This window comes from Trachurus trachurus, assembly GCF_905171665.1.
Source record: "Trachurus trachurus genome assembly, chromosome: 1".
NCBI classification, from domain to species: domain Eukaryota; kingdom Metazoa; phylum Chordata; class Actinopteri; order Carangiformes; family Carangidae; genus Trachurus; species Trachurus trachurus.
In genome coordinates, this window is record NC_139891.1 from 27,935,556 (window position 1) to 27,960,402 (window position 24,847).

The 24,847-nt window shown below is 39.5% G+C and overlaps 2 protein-coding genes across 2 annotated transcripts; both read right to left on the reverse strand.

Moving 5' to 3' along the window:
- Positions 1 to 4,821: 4,821 nt before the first annotated feature.
- LOC310984716 (microfibril-associated glycoprotein 4-like) lies at positions 4,822 to 8,959 on the reverse strand (the record flags this gene model as incomplete). The annotated part of the gene is made up of 5 exons (XM_083970030.1): positions 4,822 to 5,090; positions 5,176 to 5,343; positions 6,866 to 6,962; positions 8,034 to 8,219; positions 8,948 to 8,959. 5 exons carry the CDS (start codon positions 8,957 to 8,959, stop codon positions 4,822 to 4,824), a joined length of 732 nt encoding a protein of 243 aa, XP_083826156.1.
- Positions 8,960 to 19,846: 10,887 nt separating this feature from the next.
- On the reverse strand, positions 19,847 to 22,763 carry LOC310984821 (microfibril-associated glycoprotein 4-like; the record flags this gene model as incomplete). The annotated part of the gene is made up of 5 exons (XM_083970146.1): positions 19,847 to 20,109; positions 20,370 to 20,537; positions 20,929 to 21,025; positions 21,752 to 21,937; positions 22,752 to 22,763. The coding sequence occupies 5 exons, from the start codon at positions 22,761 to 22,763 to the stop codon at positions 19,847 to 19,849; spliced, it is 726 nt and encodes a 241-aa protein (XP_083826272.1).
- Positions 22,764 to 24,847: the final 2,084 nt, after the last annotated feature.

The window sequence follows — 24,847 nt, forward strand, 5'->3', positions numbered from 1 at the left end:
TCTGACTCATATAATACATACTTTTAATTTTTAGTATGTCTTTAGTTTCTGATTTTAGGTATAAAACTGATTTTGTAAATCACACAACGATAAATTGCTAAAAACCTCCTACTTGTTCTGACCTTCTGAAACTCTTTACCTACTGATTATCTTGTCATTACCATCTGCTGTAATCATGCATTATATGTAATTTTTTACTTTAATGAAACTTTCAAGTCTCATAGGGGGGAATGTAAATAATTGAAAAGTTCTGAGAAAGTGAGGTGGGATGAGTGCAAAGCGTGGGAAAGCACCGTTAAGTTCGCGTGTGCAGCCACCTGCAGGGGGAGTCAAGGTCGGGCAATGTAGATAACGGCCACCGGCAAGATAGAGTGGTGCCAAAGACGCTGAACTTGGGTGAACTCGCTACGTGGCAAAATGTGATACAGTCGCCGTATAGGGTGGAGATTATGTTGATGAAAGATCGCAACATGACATCTGGACAAATCACAGGGCGTACACTGGGGAAGAAGTGTCATGTTCACCTCTCATTTTAATAAGAAGGCAGGGCTTTTACAGTACAGTATAAAAACAAAGTCACAGAGATAAGAAGTTTAGTCTGGTCCGGGACAGGCTCGGCTTTATGTCCATTTTTTTGGGAGTAAACTCTAATGCACTGAACTTCGTCTCTGTCTTTTCTAATCATTTTTGTGAAGTTATATTGACGCTTTGATGACTATATTTCGGACATTTTGAACACTTTTGGATACTTACATTTGTATCATTTAATGTGTGAAATAAAGATCCTCGATCACAACTGACCCTGTTTTGGATCCTAATTTTTTTCTCCAACAGTGAATGAGGAGGAGGAAGAGGAGAAGGTTGAGGAGGAGCAGGGTCGGGAAATTATTATTAGCTTTATTTTGAAGATACAGCTTGAGGTGGAAAATTTACTTGTTACAGCAGCAGATGAACAACAAAAAAGGTAAAAAAAATAAAATATTTAAAAGAGACATTGTAGCCTAAAGTTTATTACTGATACCAAACTTTGGACAGATATTCATGGTTCCCAGATGATAAATCATTATAATTTTAATCCTTTAGTTCATGTTTGTGAAACTAAAGATGTTCCAATCAGTCTCATCTTTATTTGTATTTAGAGCTAATTAGCATGTACTGCCCTTTGAGAATAATAGAGGAAAAAATGAACTCCTTATAAATAACAGTGAGATCATTTTCTACACTGAGAAATAAAACTGATATTAAAAAATGACAACATTGAAGTTAAAACAATCAAGTGTATTTATTTTATAATCACTCAGATCAACATCAATCACAAACAATAATCACTAAATGCAATTTTTGATATGAAAAAAAAAATCGGGAAACTGAATTTAAATGCATCTGGTATAAAAAACATAGGGAGTAAGTGCATGCACCTGTTCAACAGAGTTATCATGTCTGACAGTGATTTTGAAACAAGATGAGTAGGAAAGAAAAAAAAACACATTTTATGATTATTTTGATTCAGAGGTTATTGTTGGCATTAAGTCCAGTGGGACTAGTGATTATATGACCGAACATCCCAGCTCTCCAACCCTGATGGAGGGAGAGATTATCTCATTGATCTACAGCTGATCAGATCAATAAGTGCATGGATACTTAGTGACAGGTCTGATTTTCATGGTGATGGTCTTTCCATGTGGACCATAGGATTTGGAAAATTCCATATGTGACACCATCCGGTGCGTACTCAACTCTCAACTCAACTTAACTTTATTTATATAGCACTTTTAAACAACCATAGTTGAAAACAAAGACATAAAACAATTAAAGGCAATAAAATAAATAAAACAGACAGTAGAATAGTTGTTTAATTGTTTTTAAAAGCAATTAGAAACAATAAAACAATAAATAAAAGCCTAAGACTAGTTTTAAAATGGACAGTGAGGAGACTTGTCTGATGTGCAACGGTAGCTCGTTCCATAATCTTGGAGCAGCAGTGGAGAAAGCTCTGTCCCCTCTGAGCTTCCGTCTGGACCTCGGTACCTCCAGGAGCAGCAGGTCAGCTGACCTGAGGCACCGAGCAGGAGCGTAGGGTTGAAGGAGCTCAGAGAGGGAAGGGGGGGCCAGACCATTTAAAGACTTAAAAACAAATAAAATAATCTTAAAATGGACTGTAAAGTGCACAGGCAGCCAGTGGAGGGAGGCCAGGGTGGGAGTTATATGCTCCCTCTTACGTGCTCCAGTTAGGAGGCGAGCGGCTGCATTTTGCACCAGCTGGAGACGTGCGAGGGAGGACTGACTGACTCCAAAACAAAGTGCATTGCAGTAATCCAGCTGAGATGTTATAAAGGCGTGGATCACTGTCTCAAAGTGCTTTTGTGTGAGGAAAGGCTTCACCTTTGCCAGCTGCCTAATCTGAAAGAAGCTGGACTTCACTGCAGCACTAATTTGCAGATCCAATTTAAAATCACTGTCAATGTGGCCCTAATACTCCATGGTAACAAACTAAAACTGTTTAACATAGTGAAAAACTAGCTAGCTGAACAAAAGTTGATAGTTCCCATGTCACTTAAAATGCATTGCTTTGTGTGACCACTGGGTCCAAACCCCAAAATACTCAGTTAACTGTGGTAGATCAGTGTGAAAAGTGAAAATATTTACATAATAAGCATTAATCCTTTATGAAAATGGGTGATATTTCAGTGTGTTTTGACAATTGGACTCAATGATATTTGACAGGTATTGTCTACAGGCCGTTGGGGTTTGTGCTGTGGCAGCCGCCGTACCAGAATCCACCAAGATAATACTGAACACAGTTTATATCCGACACATCCTGGTCTTTGTCATTGGTGGTGAACTTCATGGAGTCAGCGAATGATAAACTGTCCCCTAGAGAAAACAGAGTCAAAATGTAATTTCCACTTGGAACGGAGGGGGAAAGATGCAATTAATCCAGCTAAAAGAAATTTGTTTGTTCATACAGTGAAATCAGTGAAACTGCTAAATTTTTCTATTTTCTAAAATTATTCTTACAAAGTTTAGTTCACAAAAATCATGTCATATTTTTTTTGCCTGTTTGTCCACAGTGTAACATTCAGTCTTCACCTGGCTCATTGTTGAAGACCTAAAAGTAAGAAAAGGAAACATTTCCACTGAAGTGACCCTCACCTGCCGCCCAGATCGAACTGATATCCTTGATATCCTAAAAAAGAGGAGGTGAAGGGAAAAGTGTCTCGAAAGTGGAGATGTCTGCTGTGGTCCTGTTTTTATAGCCGGTCAGCCATTAAAAAAATGTCTTATACAGGCTATATGTATATGAGGAGGAGGAGGAAGAAGAGGAGAAAGATGGGGAGGAGCAGGGTTAGAAAATTAGTATTAGCTTTGTTTTGATGATACAGTAAAGCTTGAGGTTGTTTCTGTCATAAATGCAGATAAGACTAGACTTTTTATTGATCCCACTGATGGAAATTGTACTTTGTGTACTTACAGCAGCAAATGAAAAGCAACAAAGGTAAATAAAATACTAAAAAGAGACATTGTAGCCTAAAGTTTAGACTTATTATTATTATTATTATTATTATTATTAATCTTTATTGCAGACACAACAAGCGGTCCATATCAACAACAACAAACATGATAAAACAGTTTTAAGAAGGAGAGAGAGAAAAAGACAGACACACAGATAGAGAATCAACTCTCCACATAATTCATAAGCAGGCTATCCCACCAGTGTTTTCTAAGCCTGGATGAATACCTATAGCAGCTAAAGCCCCAATAATGCTGTTCCCCGAGTCATCCAGGCGGCACATAAAATGATACATTACATTTTGTAGAAGTGCTTCACAATTGGGTACATTTAAATTAACAAAGAGTTGGCTCGCACTGTGCCACCTGGGCACCTGAAGCAGCAACCTCAGTCCATCATTGTAGGCCACTATGAGCCGCCGCATGCTGCTTTTCTTATAACTACACCAGAGGTGAGCTGTATACATAAGTGTACAGAAAGATCTAAACAGGGAACATTTAACATCAACTGAGCACATACTAAACCTACGAAGGAGCGTATTAGCTTGAGCTTATTGCTTAGAACACTGCCTATAAATATCTCTACCGATACCAATCTTTGGACAGATATTCATGGTTCCCAGATGTTAAATCATATTAACTTTTCCTTTAGTGCCACCATGAGGTTGACAGTAGTGTTGTGAACTTTAGACACATGATCCAAACAGGATGAACTGTGACGACTCTGATGATCACATGACTTCTCCTCCAGCACCATCATCTGCTCAAATTCTTAATTTATCCAACACTCCAGTTCATGACTTGCAAAACTAAAGATGTTCCAATCAGCCTCATCTTTATTTTATATTTAGTGCTAATTAGCATGTACTACTAGTTGAAAAATAATACAGGAAAAAACTAAATCATTATGAGATAATTTTCCACGAGGAATTAAATTGATACTAAAAATGAAAACTCCGAAAATAAAAATAGAGTTGAAACAATCAAGTTTATTTATTTAATAATCACTCAGAACAGCATCAATCACAAACAATAATCATCACTAAACAATTTTTTTAATCAGAAAAAAACAAAGAAACTGAATTTTAATACATCAGTGCATGAACCTGTTCAACAGAGTTATCATGTCTGACAGTGATTTTGAAACAAGATGAGTAGGAAAGAAAAAAAAAACACATTTTATGATCATTTTGATTCAGAGGTTATTGTTGGCATTAAGTCCAGTCGGACTAGTGATTATATGCCCGAACATCCCAGCTCTCCAACCCTGATGGAGGGCGTGATTATCTCATTGATCTACAGCTGATCAGATCAATAAGTGCATGGATACTTAGCGACTGATCTGATTTTCATGGTGATGGTCTTAAGGGAGTAGTTAGAGCCTTTCCATGTGTGCCATTCAATTGAGACATGATCATAGTTGACACCACCAGGTGCGTACAGGCCGTTGGGGTTTGCGTTGTGGCAGACGTTGAACCAGAATCCACCAAGTCTGTCCTGAGCACAGTTTTTATCCCACTGATCCTGGTCTTTGTCATAGGTGGTGAACTTCATGGAGTTGTGGTATGTTAAACTGTCCCCTAGAAACAACAGAGTCAAAATTGGCTCATTGTTGAATACCTGAAAGTGAGAAAAAGGAAACATTTCCACTGAAGTGACCCTCACCTGCCGTTCCTCCTGTGAAGCCGCCCAGATCCAGCTGATATCCTTCCCTCTCAGAGTCGACGAAGAAAGACGAATACTGAGCAAAGGCCTCCCCTCCCTCAAAGTCCTCCATGTCCACCCGCAGCTCGTTCTTCTTCCTCATCGTCAGCAGGAAGATGTTGTCCAGACCTGAGAAGACACACACACACACACACACACACACACACACACACACACACACACACACACACACACACACACACACACACACACACACACACACACACACACACACACACACACACACAGCTCTGATTACACTTCACCTCTTGCACCAAGGCTCTATAATATTTTTATACTTTCAGTTTCACTGCTAAATGCTCCGCTGTGTTCACCAGCCACTCACTGACTGTCTGACTGACATGAGCTGCTGCTGCAGGTTGTGCAGCTTCTTTTCGGTTTTTTTTGTTGGTAAAAGCCACTACCTGTTGTGACTGAAAACAGCGTAATGAGAGCATATTTAATCCATAGATACTTTAATATACCTGTAATTCTCCCTCTAGGACTCACCCAGCCAGTGCTCCCCTGCTACATTCCCAAATCCGTTCTTGTAATGTTCCCATGGCCTGTAGAAGTTTTCACTCCCTAAATATCGAAATTAAAAACTTGTAATGGAAACACCTACATTTTGAAAAAACTCTCAAATATCGCAAAAAAGTTTTTACGCTCTCATGAGGTGGTTTTTGAGACGTATCGATACAAACGTGTATCGCAAAAGTGTAATGGAAACACTTTTTTCGCTTTTCTACACGTCACCGGCGTCACCGGAGTTGTGTGTGTCCACGCTGTGTTGGTTTATGTGACTTGAGGGGACAAATGAACCACATGTTTGTCATGCATTGCTGACCTGGGCATTGTTTCTCATTAAATTAGAAAAACCTTTCCTATCATTCCCCTTTTCCGTGCATGGTTGAAGGAGATTTGGCTCGCATCCACACTCCCACTCCCTCCTGCGCCGAAATGTCACCTTAAGTCACATAAACCAGTATGGGTGTGTGGACACAACCATATAGGCTATATTGTTGTCAGCGCCTCATCACCGCTGGTGTTTAAAAGGCTCTGTTCTTTCTGCAGTCAGGTTAAAGTGCACATCCGCCGTGTTGGTAAACAAATAGCCCCTCTACTGTATATCAACGGAGGCAACCGTGCTTGATCAGCTTGGGTTCGAGGTGGTGTGAGTCCGGGCCAGCGGGGGACAGGGGAGGGGGCATTCGGGCTTCAGCATGGTACAACTGGCCCTAGTGTGAGTGCGCCCTTATTTGTGGCCGCTGCCAGCGCCACACGGGCTTTGCCTTTCAGCAATCAAGCGCTGTTTTCGTCTTTGTTAAAAACAATAACAGCAACAGCTGTCGGCAGCTGAGATCGCTGTGCCGTCACCATAGAAACGCAAGACGCATTACGGCTCATTCGCAAAATACCTGTCAATGGAAACACCCGCAAATGGCAGTTGCACTTTTTCGAAGTTTCAGAAATATCGCTTTTATTTTGCGAAAATCTGTAATGGAAACGCAGCTAGTGACTGTCTGACTGACATGTGCTGCAGGTTGTGCAGCTTCTTTTAGTTGTTTTTTTTCTTATTTATTTAGTAAAAGCCGCTGCCTGTAGTGACGGAAAACAGCGTAATGAGAGCATACTTCCCTCTAGGACTCACCCAGCCAGTGCTCCCCTGCTACATTCCCAAATCCACTCTTGTAATGTTCCCATGGCCTGTAGAAGTTTTCACTCCCATCCAACCTCCTCTGAAAGACCTGAACGGGAGAATAACAACAATTCAGTCAACCAAAATAAAACTGTATTCAATTAGCAGGACTTAATATCACTTTTAAAAAAAGAAAGAAAACCTAAAAATTCTTTTCAACTGAGCCAGGTGAGTTTGATGACTATCTGGTCTGTAAACAGCAATCACAGTTGCTGTAGTGTCTTTTATTTTTCTGTCACACTGTGCTCTGTCACATGTTTAAGTGACAGAGATTCCTGATATGAACATCATCACAACAAACTGCTGCGGTGATGGACTAACTTAAAGCAGAAGTAAGCGGATTATTTGTGTTAATATACAGTAAGTCTTAAATAGTTATATCTTCCGACAGCAATCACTTAGAGTGTTTGGTCCGAAACACGGGTCTGTCAGTCACTCTGCTCTGCTCTGAGCCGAGGAGAAAACTTCTTGTATACTTCCTTGTGTCCTACAAGTTTTATCCAATGAGGAGAGAGAACGGCATGAAGGGCTGTGTGTGCAGCCAACGGATGCGCGTGAATGTGGTGACGTAGGGACGAGGACCAATAGATCCATGACGAGGGCGGGGGCTGCTAACTCCATCGGCTGACAAGAAGTTAGCCAAAACGACCGGATCGCTTACTTCTGCTTTAATTATACAACATGGACACTGGTAACTTTCTCAGACTTTCTAAAAACAAGTGTCTGCTGCTGTAAATATTGTTTACTTGGGCTACTTCATGAGAAAATACATTTTAAAATGTTTTATTATAAGGCTATATTTAGTACAACATATCATTTCAGGCCAACAAAATCTGGCATTTTCATTTATTTAAATACATTAATTTTTTTTTTTTTTTAATATATATATATACTTTTCTATAAAGTGCAAGCTGTGCAAGCTGCCACAGGATGTGAACTCTGACAGCTGAAAATCAGATGATGATCATTTAATTGACAAGTCTCAAAGGAGAGAAGTCACAACATTTGTTGAAAACTGAAACAATATTTTTTTTTATCAATGGCTCCACTTTTGTTTTGGCTTTTTAAGTCTCATCGTCAAATATGAAATCTAATCAGATATGAGGTGTAGTGTACTGACGGTCCATCTGCCCCCGTCAGTGTCCATGTCACAGAGGACGTGCAGGGGTGAGGTGGGGCCTCCTGGGTAGATGGTGTACACCCCACTGGAGCTGGTGTTGTCATGGCGATACACGTCATCACAGTCAATGGGCAGGTAGCTCTGGTCCGATGCCACCGAAACCAGCAGCCCCGCTAACAGTGTTACCTGGGTAGACAATAATAATATGATAATGACCTTTATTTATATATTAATTTAGGGGTTCAGCATTATGTGTGATCCAACATGTCAAAAGCAGCGCTCAAGTCAAGAAGGATCAGGATTGAGGAGTCACCATTGCTGCACTTTGTAATAATGTATTAAATTGTCACCTCATGATGTAATAACGCCACATTTTGTAATAATTGACACATTTTGTAATACAATTCTTGAACGCAATATAAACTTTGCCACATTTTGTAATTAGGCTAGTTCTTACATAATGCACGAAACATAATGACTTTATGACTTTTTTCTCGTAAAATTATGTCTTTATTCTCGTAAATTTACAACTTTATTCTCAAAGTCTGTGATTTTTCTTTTCTCAACGTGGCCCTTATACTCAGTCATAACAAACTATGTTGAAACTATGAAAAACTATCTAGCTAAACAAAAGTTGATAGTTCCCATGGTGACTTAAATGTGTTGCTTTGTGTGACTACTGGGTCAAACCCCCAATTTCTCAGTTAACTATGGTAGAACACTGTGAAAAGTGAAAAAATATTTACATAAAAAGCATTAATCCTTTACTAAAATGGTTGATATTTCAGATGAACTTTCCACTGATTCAGTATTTTGCATTTGCATCAGGATGAAACAGAAACTACTTACACAAAAACAGATACACACAATATTTAGTGTAAATTAAATGTGAGAGAGTCGGCTGCTCAGCTTACCCAAAGACCCATGTCGCTGTCGCAGAGGTGAAGGGAAAAACTCTGAAAGGTTGGAGACTTGAAAGTGGAGATGTCTGCCCTGGTCCTGTTTTTATACAGGCTATGTTGGGTTAAAAAAAAAGGAAAAGCATGATAGAGAAGGAAGGGGTGAGTGCAAAGCGTGGGAAAGCACTGTTAAGTTCGCGTGTGCAGCCACCTGCAGGGGGAGTGAAAGTCGGGCAATGTAGATAATGGCCACCTGCAAAATAAAGTATAGCAATAACATGTAAACAATTTGCCAACAACCATATATGAAGGAGACAGATCTGTTAACTGTAAAACTTATAGTATTCATCTTTGTGGTTAAATACATTGACAATTTAAGTTGAGCACCATTGAGGATTTTTATTATTTTTACCACTATTATGGGTTGCAACTAAATGTGGTCTGACTCATATAATAGCCCACATACTTTTAGTTTTTAGTATTTTTTAGTTTCTGATTTAAAGTATACAACTGATTCTGTTAAACATACAATGATAAATTGCTAAAACAAAAAAAATCCTACTTGTTCTGACCTTCTGAAACTCTTTACCTACTGATTGTCTTGTCATTACCATCTGCTGTAATCATGCATTATATGTAATTTTTACTTTAATGAGACTTTCAAGTCTCACAGGGGGGAATGTTGCATAAATAATTGAAAAGTTCTGAGAAGGTAGAGGTGAGATGAGTGCAAAGCGTGGGAAAGCACCGTTAAGTTCGCGTGCGCAGCCACCTGCAGGGGGAGTCAAGGTCGGGCAATGTAGATAACGGCCACCGGCAAGATAGAGTGGTGCCAAAGACGCTGAACTTGGGTGAACTCGCTACGTGGCAAAATGTGACACAGTCGCCGTATAGGGTGGAGATTATGTTGATGAAAGATCGCAACATGACATCTGGACAAATCACAGGGCGTACACTGGGGAAGAAGTGTCATGTTCACCTCTCATTTTAATAAGAAGGCAGGGCTTTTACAGTACAGTATAAAAACAAAGTCACAGAGATAAGAAGTTTAGTCTGGTCCGGGACAGGCTCGGCTTTATGTCCATTTTTTTGGGTGTAAACTCTAATGCACTGAACTTCATCTCCGTCTTTTCTAATCATTTTTGTGAAGTTATATTGACGCTTTGATGAGTATTTCTCTGACTTTTTGAACACTTTTGGATACTTTAATTTGTATCATTGAATGTGGGAAATAAAGATCCTCGATCACAACTGGCCCTGTTTTGGATCCTAATTTTTCTCCAACAGTGAATGAGGAGGAGGAAGAGGAGAAGGTTGAGGAGGAGCAGGGTCGGGAAATTATTATTAGCTTTATTTTTAAGATACAGCTTGAGGTGGAAAATTGACTTGTTACAGCAGCAGATGAAAAACAACAAAGGTAAAAAATAAAATATTTAAAAGAGACATTGTAGCCTAAAGTTTAGAAGTATATTACTGATATAAATCTTTGGACAGATATTCATGGTTCCCAGATGTCAAATTATTATAATTTTAATCATTTAGTGCCACTATGAAGTTAGTGTTGTGAACTTTAGACACATGATCCAAACAGGATGAACTGTGATGACTCTGATGATCACATGACTTCTCCTCCAGCATCATCATCTGCTCAAATCTTTCATTTATCCAACACTCCAGTTCATGACTTATGAAACTAAATATGTTCCAATCAGCCTCATCTTTATTTGTATTTAGTGCTAATTATTAGCATGTAGGCTACTGCCAGTTGAGAAAAATAGAGGAAAAAATGAACTCCTTATAAATAACAGTGACTTTCTACACTGAGGAATAAAACTGATATTAAAAAATGACAACATTGAAGTCAAAACAATCAAGTGTATTTATTTGACAATCCCTCAGATCAGCATCAATCACAAACAATAATCACTAAATACAATTTTGTATATGAAAAAAAAAAATCAGGAAACTGAATTTAAATGCATCAGGTATAAAAAAAACAAACATAGGAAGCAAGTGCATGCACCTGTTCAACAGAGTTATCATGTCTGACAGTGATTTTGAAACAAGATGAATAGGAAAGAAAAAAAACATTTTATGAACATTTTGATTCAGAGGTTATTGTTGGCATTAAGTCCAGTCGGACTAGTGATTATATGCCCGAACATCCCAGCTCTCCAACCCTGATGGAGGGCGTGATTATCTCATTGATCTACAGCTGATCAGATCAATAAGTTCATGGATACTTAGCAACTGATCTGATTTTCACGGTAAAAGTCTTAAGGGAGTTTTAGCCTTTCCATGTGTACCATAGGATTTGGACACTTCCATATGCGACACCATCAGGTGCGTACTCAACTCTCAACTCAACTCAACTTCAGTTATATAGCACTTTCAAACAACCACAGTTGAAAACAAAGTGCTGTACATAGAGACATAAAACAATTAAAAACAATTAAATAAATAAAACAGACAGTAGAATATTTGTTAAATTGTTTTTAAAAGCAATTAGAAACAATAAAACAACTAATAAAAGCAAACCACAAAACACTAAAACAAGAGCAGGGTCTCATGCAGAGTTGAAAGCCAGGGAGTAAAAATGGGTTTTAAGACTAGTTTTAAAAATGGACAGTGAGGAGACTTGTCTGATGTGCAACGGCAGCTCGTTCCATAATCTTGGAGCAGCAGTGGAGAAAGCTCTGTCCCCTCTGAGCTTCCGTCTGGACCTCGGTACCTCCAGGAGCAGCAGGTCAGCTGACCTGAGGCACCGAGCAGGAGCGTAGGGTTGAAGGAGCTCAGAGAGGGAAGGGGGGGGCCAGACCATTTAAAGACTTAAAAACAAATAAAAGATCTTAAAATGGACTGTAAAGTGCACAGGCAGCCAGTGGAGGGAGGCCAGGGTGGGAGTTATATGCTCCCTCTTACGTGCTCCAGTTAGGAGGCGAGCGGCTGCATTTTGCACCAGCTGGAGACGTGCGAGGGAGGACTGACTGACTCCAAAACAAAGTGCATTGCAGTAATCCAGCCGAGATGTTATAAAGACGTGGATCACTGTCTCAAAGTGCTTTAGTGCGAGGAAAGGCTTCACCTTTGCCGGCTGCCTAACTTGAAAGAAGCTGGACTTCACTACAGCACTAATTTGCAGATCCAATTTAAAATCACTGTCAATGTGGCCCTAATACTCCATGGTAACAAACTAAAACTGTTTAACACAGTGAAAAACTAGCTGGCTGAACAAAAGTTGATTGTTCCCATGTCACTTAAAATGCATTGCTTTGTGTGACCACTGGGTCCAAACCCCCAAATACTCAGTTAACTGTGGTAGATCAGTGTGAAAGTTGAAAATATTTACATCAGGGTTCTTCAACGTTTTTCAGGCCAAGGACCCCCGACCTGATGGAGAGATGGAGCAGGGACCCCTACTATATTAAGAAATTGTGTATTATATTAAACTTGGCCCAGTGCCACATAATAAATAGCTATTCAAATAATACACAGGTTTATATATTAGCCTATTATACAACAGTTAGTTCCGACCGGTCCCAACCGAGCAATTTGATTGGACAACGAGACATTCCATAGTGCTGATATACAGTATAACAGCACTGGGACTTTTCACAGACATAATCACTCCGCTGTTCAGCTGGACAGGAGCTAAGCATGGATGTATTATGAGCTAAGTCAGAGCCACGCTCCCCATACAGGAGCTGCCCCATCTCTCTGCTGCTGCTGCTGCTGCTGCTGCTACAGTTATAAACAGACCTGAACATTAAAACCTGGACCTGACCTGGTCCGTCTAATTGGCGATAAATCTCCACTAAACCCGGCTGGGGAAAAAATCGCCGCGGGGGCAACTATGTTTCGACGGTGATGTGTTTTGATATTAGTGTTAGCTGTTGTTAGCCACGTAGCTCAGCTACTTAGCTTCAACTGTGTTTATATTGATTACATAGCAGATAAACAAATGTAATATGGTATCGATAACGTCTCTGTGTCTTCACGCTGGTCCTGTTGCTCCGGTGCTAATCAGACACGGGCTCAGAACCAGAACCAGCACTGGAAGCAGCTCGTAGCTAGTAGCAAGCTAGTATGAAATGTTTATGTGTTGCCTGGCAACAGCCTTGTCTCCCTTCCAGTTGCGGAACTATTTCTGTTGGCGGAGCCAAATAAATGATTAAATAAACAAACAAATCATAATCTCTTGTAGTTTATTACTGTTCTAAAAATGCGCTCGTAGCACTGTTGTATAAAAGCAATATCACACTCGAGGTCGTGCTGTTGTACTGTATCAGCACGGTGTGATTATCTGCGGCACTCGGCCTGCGGCCTCGTGCCTACGACCGAATCACAGCCGTGCTGATATACAGTACAACAGCACTCCCTCTCGTGTGATATTGCTTAAATGTCTCTATTTCGTACAGTGAGTAGGGCGGCCATGACTCTGCTATAGCATATAGCATCACGTCTGTTTTTTTATTTCATTAAAATTTAAAAAGTTCAAGGCCACCCAGGCTTTGATGTCTTCAAGTCATGACATAAGTGGTGTGAGGGAGAAAGCATTTTTTTCCCTTCAGTGGCACATTTATCAATCAATCAAACTTTATTTATAGAGCACTTTCTTACATAGCCATGTAACACAAAGTGCTTTACACACAGAAAAATGAAAAGAGATCCCATGCTTTCTCAGGATGGAGCCCAGGGGCAAGAAATACAGTGGAGCAGAGCTGGACTCCAAAGGCTTACACTCATGCTTCTGTCAGCCAGATATGATTTTAACCACTCCAGAGCAGCACCACGAATACCCACTAGGTGGTGTAACCGAGCCACTAAGGTGTTGTGGTCCACAGTGTCAAAGGAAGGAAGAATTACGTGGTCACTAGAGTAATTAGCCTTGTAACGCCGCATTATGTAATAATGCCGCATTATGTAATAATGTAATAAATCTTCACGTCATTATGTAATAACGCCGCATTTTGTAATAATCTGCCGCATTTTGTAATAAAAATCTTGAACGCAATATGTAATAAACTTTGCCGCATTTTGTAATAAGTTGTTACATTTTGCATCACTTATTACATATTCCGGGTGTTGCACTTTTTTATGAAGAAAATGTAATAATTTGGTGCATTATGTAATAAACCACCAAAATGGATGTCTTAATTAGAAAAAAACAGACTCCCGTGTCACGCTGCTCCTCCGCTCCCCCCCCCCCCCCCCCCCCCCCCCCCCCCCCCCCCCCGACAATAATACGCCCGGGTCATGTTCGTCTGTGGAGGGATGACATAGACCACGGTCCGACTGGAGCTCCAGGCCGGGTCCAGTTCTGCTCCAGCAGCGGCAGGGGCGGCTGGGATCACCGCCCCCGGAGCCGCAGCTGGGGCGAGCTGGGGGGGGGGGGGGTCGAGCTGTGGGATTTCATCGGGCTGATGATGCTGGAAGTGATTTTGCCTCTGATTTTCACCAGATTTAACATTTCATCAAAATTTGCCCAGCTGATCCATTTAAATTATTGAAATATTATCATCATCTGCAAGCAGCAGCTGTAAAACGAGAACCAGTCCCAAAAGCTCCAGGCCCGGAGAACCAGAGAGGGGACCCTCCCAGAGTGCTCCCCGAGAATGGTGCATCGCCGCCCGGGTAAAATACGTGAGGGAGAGGGCTGGAGGATTTGACGCTTTTTTCAAAACTCCGATCTAAAATATCAGATTATACCACTTTCCCTTGGTCGATTGAGGTCCAGTAAAAAGTATGATGGTCTTTTAACTCTCCTCTAGCCATGTGTGTATTATGATGTCATGTTTTTACACAGAGAGTCACGTGACCATGCCTTTTAGTCAACATGTCACAAAAAACTGTATGGGAGTAGCCTACATGGCCATATAAAATTAAAGAAAAAAAAAAGCTCCAGCAAACTATAAGTAAACAAATCAATGTTGGCCCTGTTCAAAGGCAGACATATGACTGTTCTCATAATAGTTGGAGGAAATTATTATTTTATTGCAGTTTTTCAACATTTGGTAACAATGGGACTCATTATCATTATTAATAATACTGCACAACTGAAAGGTGAGTGTGAGGGTCCTGTGTGCGTGTGAGTGAGTGAGTGAGGTGGAGCAGAGGAAGAAGTGAGAGCTGTCTGATAAAGTTTGTATTATGTTGTTGTATAGTTACATTGGGTCGGACGCTACAATATCAATAAAAACGTGCGCTTAACATAGACGTCAGACGCGAAATAGCCGCGGAGCGGAGGCAGTTTCCTTTCGGCGCCCTTAACCGACTGTGCCAGATGCGCCAGAGCGCGCACCTCTGTGCCAGGCTCGCGCTCTGCAGTGATTTGTTTGATGCCCTGCCCTGAAAGCGGTAGCCTATTATAATGAATACACTTATATTTGATTTAGATTTGACCGTCCTACTGGTTTTAGAAATTAATTCATGATTCATGCATGCTGGTATGCTTGAAGTCAGTGTTGTTCTGATGGTCCTAATGTTTGTTTTTTTCTAATTAAGACATCCATTTTGGTGGTTTATTACATAATGCACCAAATTATTACATTTTCTTCATAAAAAGTGCAACACCCGTAATATGTAATAAGTGATGCAAAATGTAACAACTTATTACAAAATGCGGCAAAGTTTATTACATATTGCGTTCAAGATTTTTATTACAAAATGCGGCAGATTATTACAAAATGCGGCGTTATTACATAATGACGTGAAGATTTATTACATTATTACATAATGCGGCATTATCCTCCTGAGAACCAGAGAAAAAAAGTGTCTTACAATTTCTTTTTTTTTTTGATTTCCTATCTGTTTGGCCCTAAAAAAACACCTTACAACTTTATTTTTTTTAAATATATTTTTAATTTTAATTTTACAGCATGTCCACTGTAGAGGACAACAGGTCGATTTCCGTGTGAAAATACAACTAAATTTAGATAACTATAATAATATAATTATAGTAGTGTAATAGTGATATTAACCCAAGAATACATTTAATTAGATAAAAAATACTAACCCACACACCTCCAGCTGCTTCTTGCTAATGCAGAAGCCCTAACAAGTCGATTACCGAATGCAGTTGAAAAGTGAGGAGTCACAATTAGTTCCAAAAATGCACGCACACTTTGCTGACTGTGACAGTATTAGCAACTCAACCTGTTCATTTCCCTGTCAATACCTGCTAGTGTTATGTTGAGAAAACAGGGGACACACTGGTTTAGTGTTAGGCTAATGTGGCCATGTTTAGTTTTTTCTCGAGCTCACCACAATCTGGTAGGCCTGCTATGGCTGAGCCTCGCCAAAAGTCAAAGTAAAAACGACAGGGTCCATACTATAACCAAGTGAACTAACTAATTAACTAACCCAAATACTAACTGAGAAGCATATCTAACTTAAACACTTAAACTACTTACTTAAACACAACAACATCTAGTTATTGTTAGAAATAGATAGGGAAGACAGATAGGAACATTGATGCATTTGGTAATCGACATGTCAGGGATTCTGCATCAGTAAGAAGCTGGAGGAGAGTGGATGAGTTGTGTTTTTGTTTCTTTTCAATAGAAATCAGTCAAACCTAGCAGGTGTTTGATGCCTTGTGTTATGGGATGGGACCCTGTTTGTACTGTTGATGTAGTTTGGTGCTGTTCTGAGCATTATTTGTGGCTATCAGTGGCTTTTTCAATGGCGTTGGCTCGTGGCTCCATAGACAGCAGTGTTTTTCTATCTGGCTGTGCTGAAGTCACTACAACTAGAGAAGTTTGCAGTCTGAAAACTTGATCTCTGGAGGTGGGGTTCTACTGGGTCTGATGGTGCATTAGACCATGGGTTAAACTTGTGCCAGAATATCCCTTTGATGCCGTAATTTAATTCCAGTGTCATGGATGTGATCTGACTCCCTACTGACCAACCTCATAAGTATATATTTTTTGGCTATTTGCAAATAACAATAGTGACACATAGTACAGCAATAATCTAACAGATTTAAATACATCAACCTGAAACAAAAACAAAACAAAACATAGCCTACAAGTTGGTCTGGCCAACAGTGCATGACGACTTTCCTGCTCCCTTTCTGGCTCTGAGTCTGTCTCATCAGATTCTCCTACATCTTCTTCCTCTCCTTCTTCATCACCATCTTTCCCTGTCATAGCTGATTCTCATCCCCATCCCTTTCCTCATCTGACAGCTCCAAATCTGAATCTCTCTCTATTATCTACTAGAATCCCCTCTGCTTCACTTCTTTCTCCTACAACGATGTGCAGTCATTAAATACATTAAAATGGTCCTGGTGTCCACTACAGTTGACATTCATAAGAGGACTGTTATTTCAAAACAGAAATTATGAAACTGTTTTCAGATGTAATAATATTGTTATTGACATGTTAATAAACAAGAATATATATAATTATCCTGGTAAAAATAGCAATAGATAAGAAATATTTGTGTTACCCCTCCTCTCTCCATGAAATGTGTGTTTTGGTATGGCGGCCATCTTGATAGAGAAAAAAAGTAAAGTTCCCACCATGCAAACCCATCACATGACACATCACTGGAAAGCCCAGGATGTCCTCTACAGAATACTATAGAGCTTGATAGGGTAACTCCAAATACTTAAGGAAGATACAGGTGAACAAAAGGTCCACCACAGAGGACATACATGCATGGGCCGGGTCATAATGCGGCGTTACAAGCCTGGACGATGTCATTAAAAACTTTTAATAGAGCTGACTCTGTGCTATACCGAGCTTTCAAGCCGGACTGAAAGACCTCCAGGACATCATGCTCGTCTGAAAACGACTTTAACTGAGCATGAACGACTTTCTCCAAAATTTTTTGAATAAAAGGCAGCTTGGAGATGGGTCTGAAATTGGCCAGCACACTGCGATCAAGGCCAGATTTCTTAAGTAGTGGCTGCACCACTGCATGTTTAAGACAGACTGCTGTTAATGATAGCCAGGACTGACGGCCCTATACTAGGAAAAACCTCTTTAAAGAGACGAGGAGAGACAGCATCACGGGGAGAACCTGAAGGCTTAATGTGGCCAACCACATCTTCTAAAAACGACAGAGACACAGGCTCAAACTTAATAGGAGCTCCAGAACAAGGAACAGAGTCCGATGCAGGAGCTGAGATGAGAGCCCTCGCAGTAGCATTACTTTATTATTATCAATAAAGAAGTGGAGGAAGCTATTGCACATTTTAGGAGATGCCTCCACGCTGACAGGTTGTGAGGCCTTAAGAACAGTGCCAATGGTATTAAATAGCACTCGTGGTTTTTGACGACTGGACTCAATGATATTTGACAGGTATTGTCTACGATCGTTGGGGTTTGTGCTGTGGTGGCCGCCGTACCATAATCCACCAAGATAATACTGAGCACAGCACAGTAGGTGGTGAACATGGAACATTCATGGAGTCAGCGAATGAAAAACTGTCCCCCCGAAACAACAGCAGAATCAAAATGAAATTTCCGTTTGGAACGAGGAGAAAAAAATTGCAGTTAATCCAACTAAAATAAATTACTTTGTTGTAAAATCAGTGAAGCTGCCAAATTTTTCCATTTTCTGCAATTATTTTTTACAGAATTCACAAAAATCATGTAGTATTTTTTTTTGCCTGTTTGTCCACAGTGAAACATTCAGCCTTCCCCCGGCTCATTGTTGAATACCTAAAAGTAAGAAAAGGAAACATTTCCACTGAAGTGACCCTCACCTGCCGCCCAGATCGAGCTGATATCCTTGATATCCTAAAAAAGAGGAGGTGAAGGGAAAAGTGTCTTGAAAGTGGAGATGTCTGCTGTTGTCCTTTTTTTTTATAGCCGGTCAGCCATTAAAACAAATGTTTTATACAGGCTATATGTATATGAGGAGGAGGGGGAAGAAGAAGAGGAGAAGGATGGGGAGGAGCAGGGTTAGAAAATTATTATTACCTTTGTTTTGAAGATACTGTAAAGCTTGAGGTTGTTTCCATCATAAATGCAGATAATACAAGACTTTTTATTGATTCCACTGATGGAAAATGTACTTGCAGCAAATGAAAAACGACAAAGGTAAAAAAAAAGAAAAAAAAAAAGAGACATTGTAGCCTAAAGTTTAGACTTATATTACTGATACCAATCTTTGGACAGATATTCATGGTTCCCAGATGTTAAATCATAATAACTTTTCCTTGAGTGCCACCATGAGGTTGACAGTAGTTTTGTGAACTTTAGACACATGATCCAAACAGGATGAACTGTGACGACTCTGATGATCACATGACTTCTCCAGCACCATCATCTGCTCAAATTCAAAATTTATCCAACACCTAAGTTCATTTAGTGCGAATTAGCGTGAATTAGCATGCACTGCTGGCTGAAAAATTTAACTCGGAATAAAACTGATCCAACACTCCAGTTCATGACTTGTGAAACTAAAGATGTTCGAATCAGCCTCATCTTTAATTTGTATTTAATGCTAATTAACATGTACTACTAGTTGAAAATAACACAGGAAAAAAACAAAATCATTATGGGATAATTTTCTACGAGGAATGAAACTGACACACAAAAAACGACAACTTCAAAAATAAAAGCAGAGTTAAAACAATCAAGTTTATTTATTTAATAATCACTCAGAACAGCATCACAAACAATAATCATGAAATACATTTTTTTTAATCAGAAAAAAACAAAGAAACTGAATTTCAATACATCAGTGCATGCACCTGTTCAACAGAGTTATCATGTCTGACAGTGATTTTGAAACAAGATAAATGAGAAAGAAACAAAAAATTGACATTTATGATCATTTTGATACAGAGGTTATTGTTGGCATTAAGTCCAGTCGGACTAGTGATTATATGCCCGAACATCCCAGCTCTCTAACCCTGATGGAGGGCGTGATTATCTCATTGATCTACAGCTGATCAGATCAATAAGTGCATGGATACTTAGCGACTGATCTGATTTTCATGGTGATGGTCTTAAGGGAGCTTTTCCATGTGACCCATTGGATTGGGAAACTTCCACAGGCCCATACACCTTTAAGTGCATACAGGCCGTTGGGGTTTGCGTTGTGGCAGTCTTTGTACCAGAATCCACCAAGATTATAGTGAGCACATTCTCCCCCATGCGTATCCTGGTCTTTGTCATAGGTGGTGAACTTCATGGAGTTGTGGTATGTTAAACTGTCCCCTAGAAACAACAGAGTCAAAATGTAATTTCCATTTGGAACGGGGAAAGAAATTGTAGTTAATCCAGTTAAAGGAAATGTGTTTGTTCAGTGAAAGTGCCAAATTTTTCTATTTTCTAAAATTATTTTTACAGAATTCACAGAAATCATGTAGTATTTTTTAAGCCTGTTCATCAACAGTGTAACATTCAGCCTTCACCTGGCTCATTGTTGAATACCTAAAAGTAAGAAAAGGAAACGTTTCCACTGAAGTGACCCTCACCTGCCGTTCCTCCTGTGAAGCCGCCCAGATCCAGCTGATATCCTTCCCTCTCAGAGTCGACGAAGAAAGACGAATACTGAGCAAAGGCCTCCCCTCCCTCAAAGTCCTCCATGTCCACCCGCAGCTCGTTCTTCTTCCTCATCGTCAGCAGGAAGATGTTGTCCAGACCTGAGGACACACACACACACACACACACACACACACACACACACACACACACACACACACACACACACACACACACACACACACACACACACACACACACACACACACACACACACACACACACAGCTCTGATTACACTTCACCTCTTGCACCAAGGCTCTATAATATTTCTCTACTTTCAGTTTCACTGCTAAATGCTCCGCTGTGTTCACCAGCCACTCACTGACTGTCTGACTGACATGTGCTGCTGCTGCAGGTTGTGCAGCTTCTTTTAGTTTTTCTTATTTATTTGGTAAAATCTGCTGCCTGTTGTGACTGAAAACAGCGTAACGAGAGCATATTTAATCCACAGATACTTTAATATACCTGTAATTCTCCCTCTAGGACTCACCCAGCCAGTGCTCCCCTGCTACATTCCCAAATCCGTTCTTGTAATGTTTCCATGGCCTGTAGAAGTTTTCACTCCCATCCAACCTCCTCTGAAAGACCTGAAAGGGAGAATCACAACAATTCAGTCAACCAAAAATAAAACTGTATTCAATTAGCAGGACTTGAGATCACTTAAAAAATAGAAAATAAAGAAAAACAAAAAAAAAATTTCAACTGAGCCAGGTGAGTTTGATGACTATCTGGTCTGTAAACAGCAATCACAGTTGCTGTAGTGTCTTTTATTTTTCTGTCACACTGTGCTCTGTCACATGTTTAAGTGACAGAGATTCCTGATATGAACATCATCACAACAAACTGCTGCGGTGATGGACTAACTAAATTATACAACATGGACACTGGTAACTTTCTCAGTCTTTCTAAAAACAAGTGTTTGCTGCTGTAAATGTTGTTTACTTGGGCTACTTCATGAGAAAATACAATTTAAAATGTTTTGTTATTATTAGGCTATATTTAATTAGAACATAATATATCATTTCAGGTCAACAAAATCAGGCATTTTCATTTACTTAAATACACTAATGTTTTTTTCTTATATATATGTATATATTTTTTAATGAAGAAAACTGTCACAGGATGTGAACTCTGACAACTGACGAATCAGATGATGATCATTTAAGTTCAAGTCTCAAAGGAGAGAAGTCACAACACTTGTTGAAAACTGAAACAATACTTTTTTTAAAATCAATGGCTCCACTTTTAAATTGACTTTTAAATCTCATCGTCAAATCTGAACTCTAATCAGATATGAGGTGTAGTGTACTGACGGTCCATCTGCCCCCGTCAGTGTCCATGTCACAGAGGACGTGCAGGGGTGAGGTGGGGCCTCCTGGGTAGATGGTGTACACCCCACTGGAGCTGGTGTTGTCATGGCGATACACGTCATCACAGTCAATGGGCAGGTAGCTCTGGTCCGATGCCACCGAAACCAGCAGCCCCACTAACAGTGTTACCTGGGTAGACAATAATAATATGATAATGAACTTTATTTATATACTAATTTAGGGGTTCAGCATTATGTGTGATCCAACATGTCAAAAGCAGCGCTCAAGTCGAGAAGGATCAGGATTGACGAGTCACCATTGTTGTACTTTGTAATAATGTATAAAATGTTCTTCTCATGATGTAAAAATCTGCCACATTTTGTAATAATCTGAAATATTTTGTCATAAAATTCTTGAAGGCAATATAAACTTTGCCACATTTTTTAATTAGTTGTTACATAATGCACCAAATTATTACAAAATGCGGGTGTTGCATTAAGAAAATGTAATAATTTTATGCATTATGTACCAACAATGGTTTACAATATTACATATTGTGTTTAAGAATTTTATTGCAAAATGCGGCGTCATTACATAATGACTTTTTTCAAGTAAAATTATGACTTTGTTCTCAAAGTCTGTGATTTTTTCCCCCTCAACGTGGCCCTAATACTCCTTCGTAATAAACAAGTTAACCATAGTGAAAAACTAGCTAGCTAAACAAAAGTTGATAGTTTCCATGGTGACCTATAGTGTTGCTTTGTGTGACCACTGGGTCCAAACCCCAAAATATTCAGTTAACTACAGTATGGCACAGTTGATCACTGTGGAAAAAATATTTACAAAATAAGCATTAATGCAATGGTTGATATTTTAGACAAACTTTCTCCTGATTCAGTAATTTGCATTTGCATCAGGATGAAACAGAAACTACGTACACAAAAACAGATACACACAATATTTAGTGTAAATTAAATGTGAGAGAGTCAGCTGCTCAACTTACCCAAAGACCCATGTCGCTGTCGCAGAGGTGATGAGAAGAACTCTGAAAGGTTGGAGACTCGAAAGTGGAGATGTCTGCTGTGGTCCTGTTTTTATACAGGTTATGTTGGGTTAAAAAAAAAAGGAAAAGCATGATAGAGAAGGAAGGGGTGAGTGTGAAGCGTGGGAAAGCTCTGTTAAGTTCGCGTGTGCAGCCACCTGCAGGGGGAGTGAAGGTCAGGCAACGTAGATAACGGCAACCTGCAAAATAAAGTGTAGCAATAACATATAAACAATTTGCCAACAACCATATTTGAAGGAGACAGATGTTTAGCCTATCTGTTAACTGTAAAACTTATAGTATTCATCTTTGTGGTTAAATACATTGCAATTTAAGTTGAGCACCATTGAGGATGTTTAGTATTTTAATGCTATGGGTTGCAACTAAATGCTGTCTGACTCATATAATACATACTTTTAGTTTTTAGTATTTTTTAGTTTCTGATTTTAAGTATACAACTGATTCTGTTAAACACAATGATAAATTGCTAAAAAAAAACTCCTACTTGTTCTGACCTTCTGAAACTCTTTACCTACTGATTGTCTTGTCATTACCATCTGCTGTAATCATGCATTATATGTAATTTTTACATTAATGAGACTTTCAAGTCTATCAGGGGGGAATGTTGCGTGAAAAAGGGAAAAGTTCTGAAAAAGTGAGGTGAGATGAGTGCAAAGCGTGGGAAAGCACCGTAAGTTCGCGTGTGCAGCCACCTGCAGGGGGAGTCAAGGTCGGGCAATGTAGATAACGGCCACCGGCAAGATAGAGTGGTGCCAAAGACGCTGAACTTGGGTGAACTCGCTACGTGGCAAAATGTGATACAGTCGCCGTAGAGGGTGGAGATTATGTTGATGAAAGATCGCAACATGGCATCTGGACAAATCACAGGGCGTACACTGGGGAAGAAGTGTCATGTTCACCTCTCATTTTAATAAGAAGGCAGGGCTTTTACAGTACAGTATAAAAACAAAGTCACAGAGATAAGAAGTTTAGTCTGGTCCGGGACAGGCTCGGGTTTATGTCCATTTTTTTTGGTGTAAACTCTAATGCACTGAACTTCGTCTCCATCTTTTCTAATCATTTTTGTGAAGTTATATTGACGCTTTGATGAGTATTTTTCTGACTTTTTGAACACTTTTGGATACTTTCATTTGTATCATTGAATGTGGGAAATAAAGATCCTCGATCACAACTAGCCCTGTTTTGGATCCTAATTTTTTCTCCAACAGTGAATGAGGAGGAGGAAGAGGAGAAGGTTGAGGAGGAGCAGGGTCGGGAAATTATTATTAGCTTTATTTTGAAGATACAGCTTGAGGTGGAAAATTGACTTGTTACAGCAGCAGATGAAAAACAACAAAGGTAAAAAATAAAATATTTAAAAGAGACATTGTAGCCTAAAGTTTAGACTTATATTACTGATACCAAACTTTGGACAGATATTCATGGTAACCAGATGTCAAATCATTATAATTTTAATCCTTTAGTGCCGCTATGAAGTTAGTGTTGTGAACTTTAGACACATGATCCAAACAGGATGAACTGTGATGACTCTGATGGTCACATGACTTCTCCTCCAGCACCATCATCTGCTCAAATTTTTCATTTATCCAACACTCCAGTTCATGACTTGAGAGTCTAAAGATGTTCCAATCAGTCTCATCTTTATTTGTATGTAGTGCTAACAATTATTAGCATGTATGGCCAGTTGAGAAAAATAGAGGAAACAAATGAACTCCTTATAAATAACAGTGAGTTCATTTTCTACACTGAGGAATAAAACTGATACTAAAAAATTACAACATTGAAGTTAAAACAATCAAGTGTATTTATTTGATAATCACTCAGATCAGCATCAATCGCAAACAATAATCACTAAGTACAATTTTTGATATGAAAAAAAAAATTCAGGAAACTGAATTTAAATGCATCTGGTATAAAAACATAGGAAGTGCATGCACCTGTTCAACAGAGTTATCATGTCTGACAGTGATTTTGAAACAAGATGAGTGAGAAAGAAAAAAAAACACATTTTATGATGATTTTGATTCAGAGGTTAT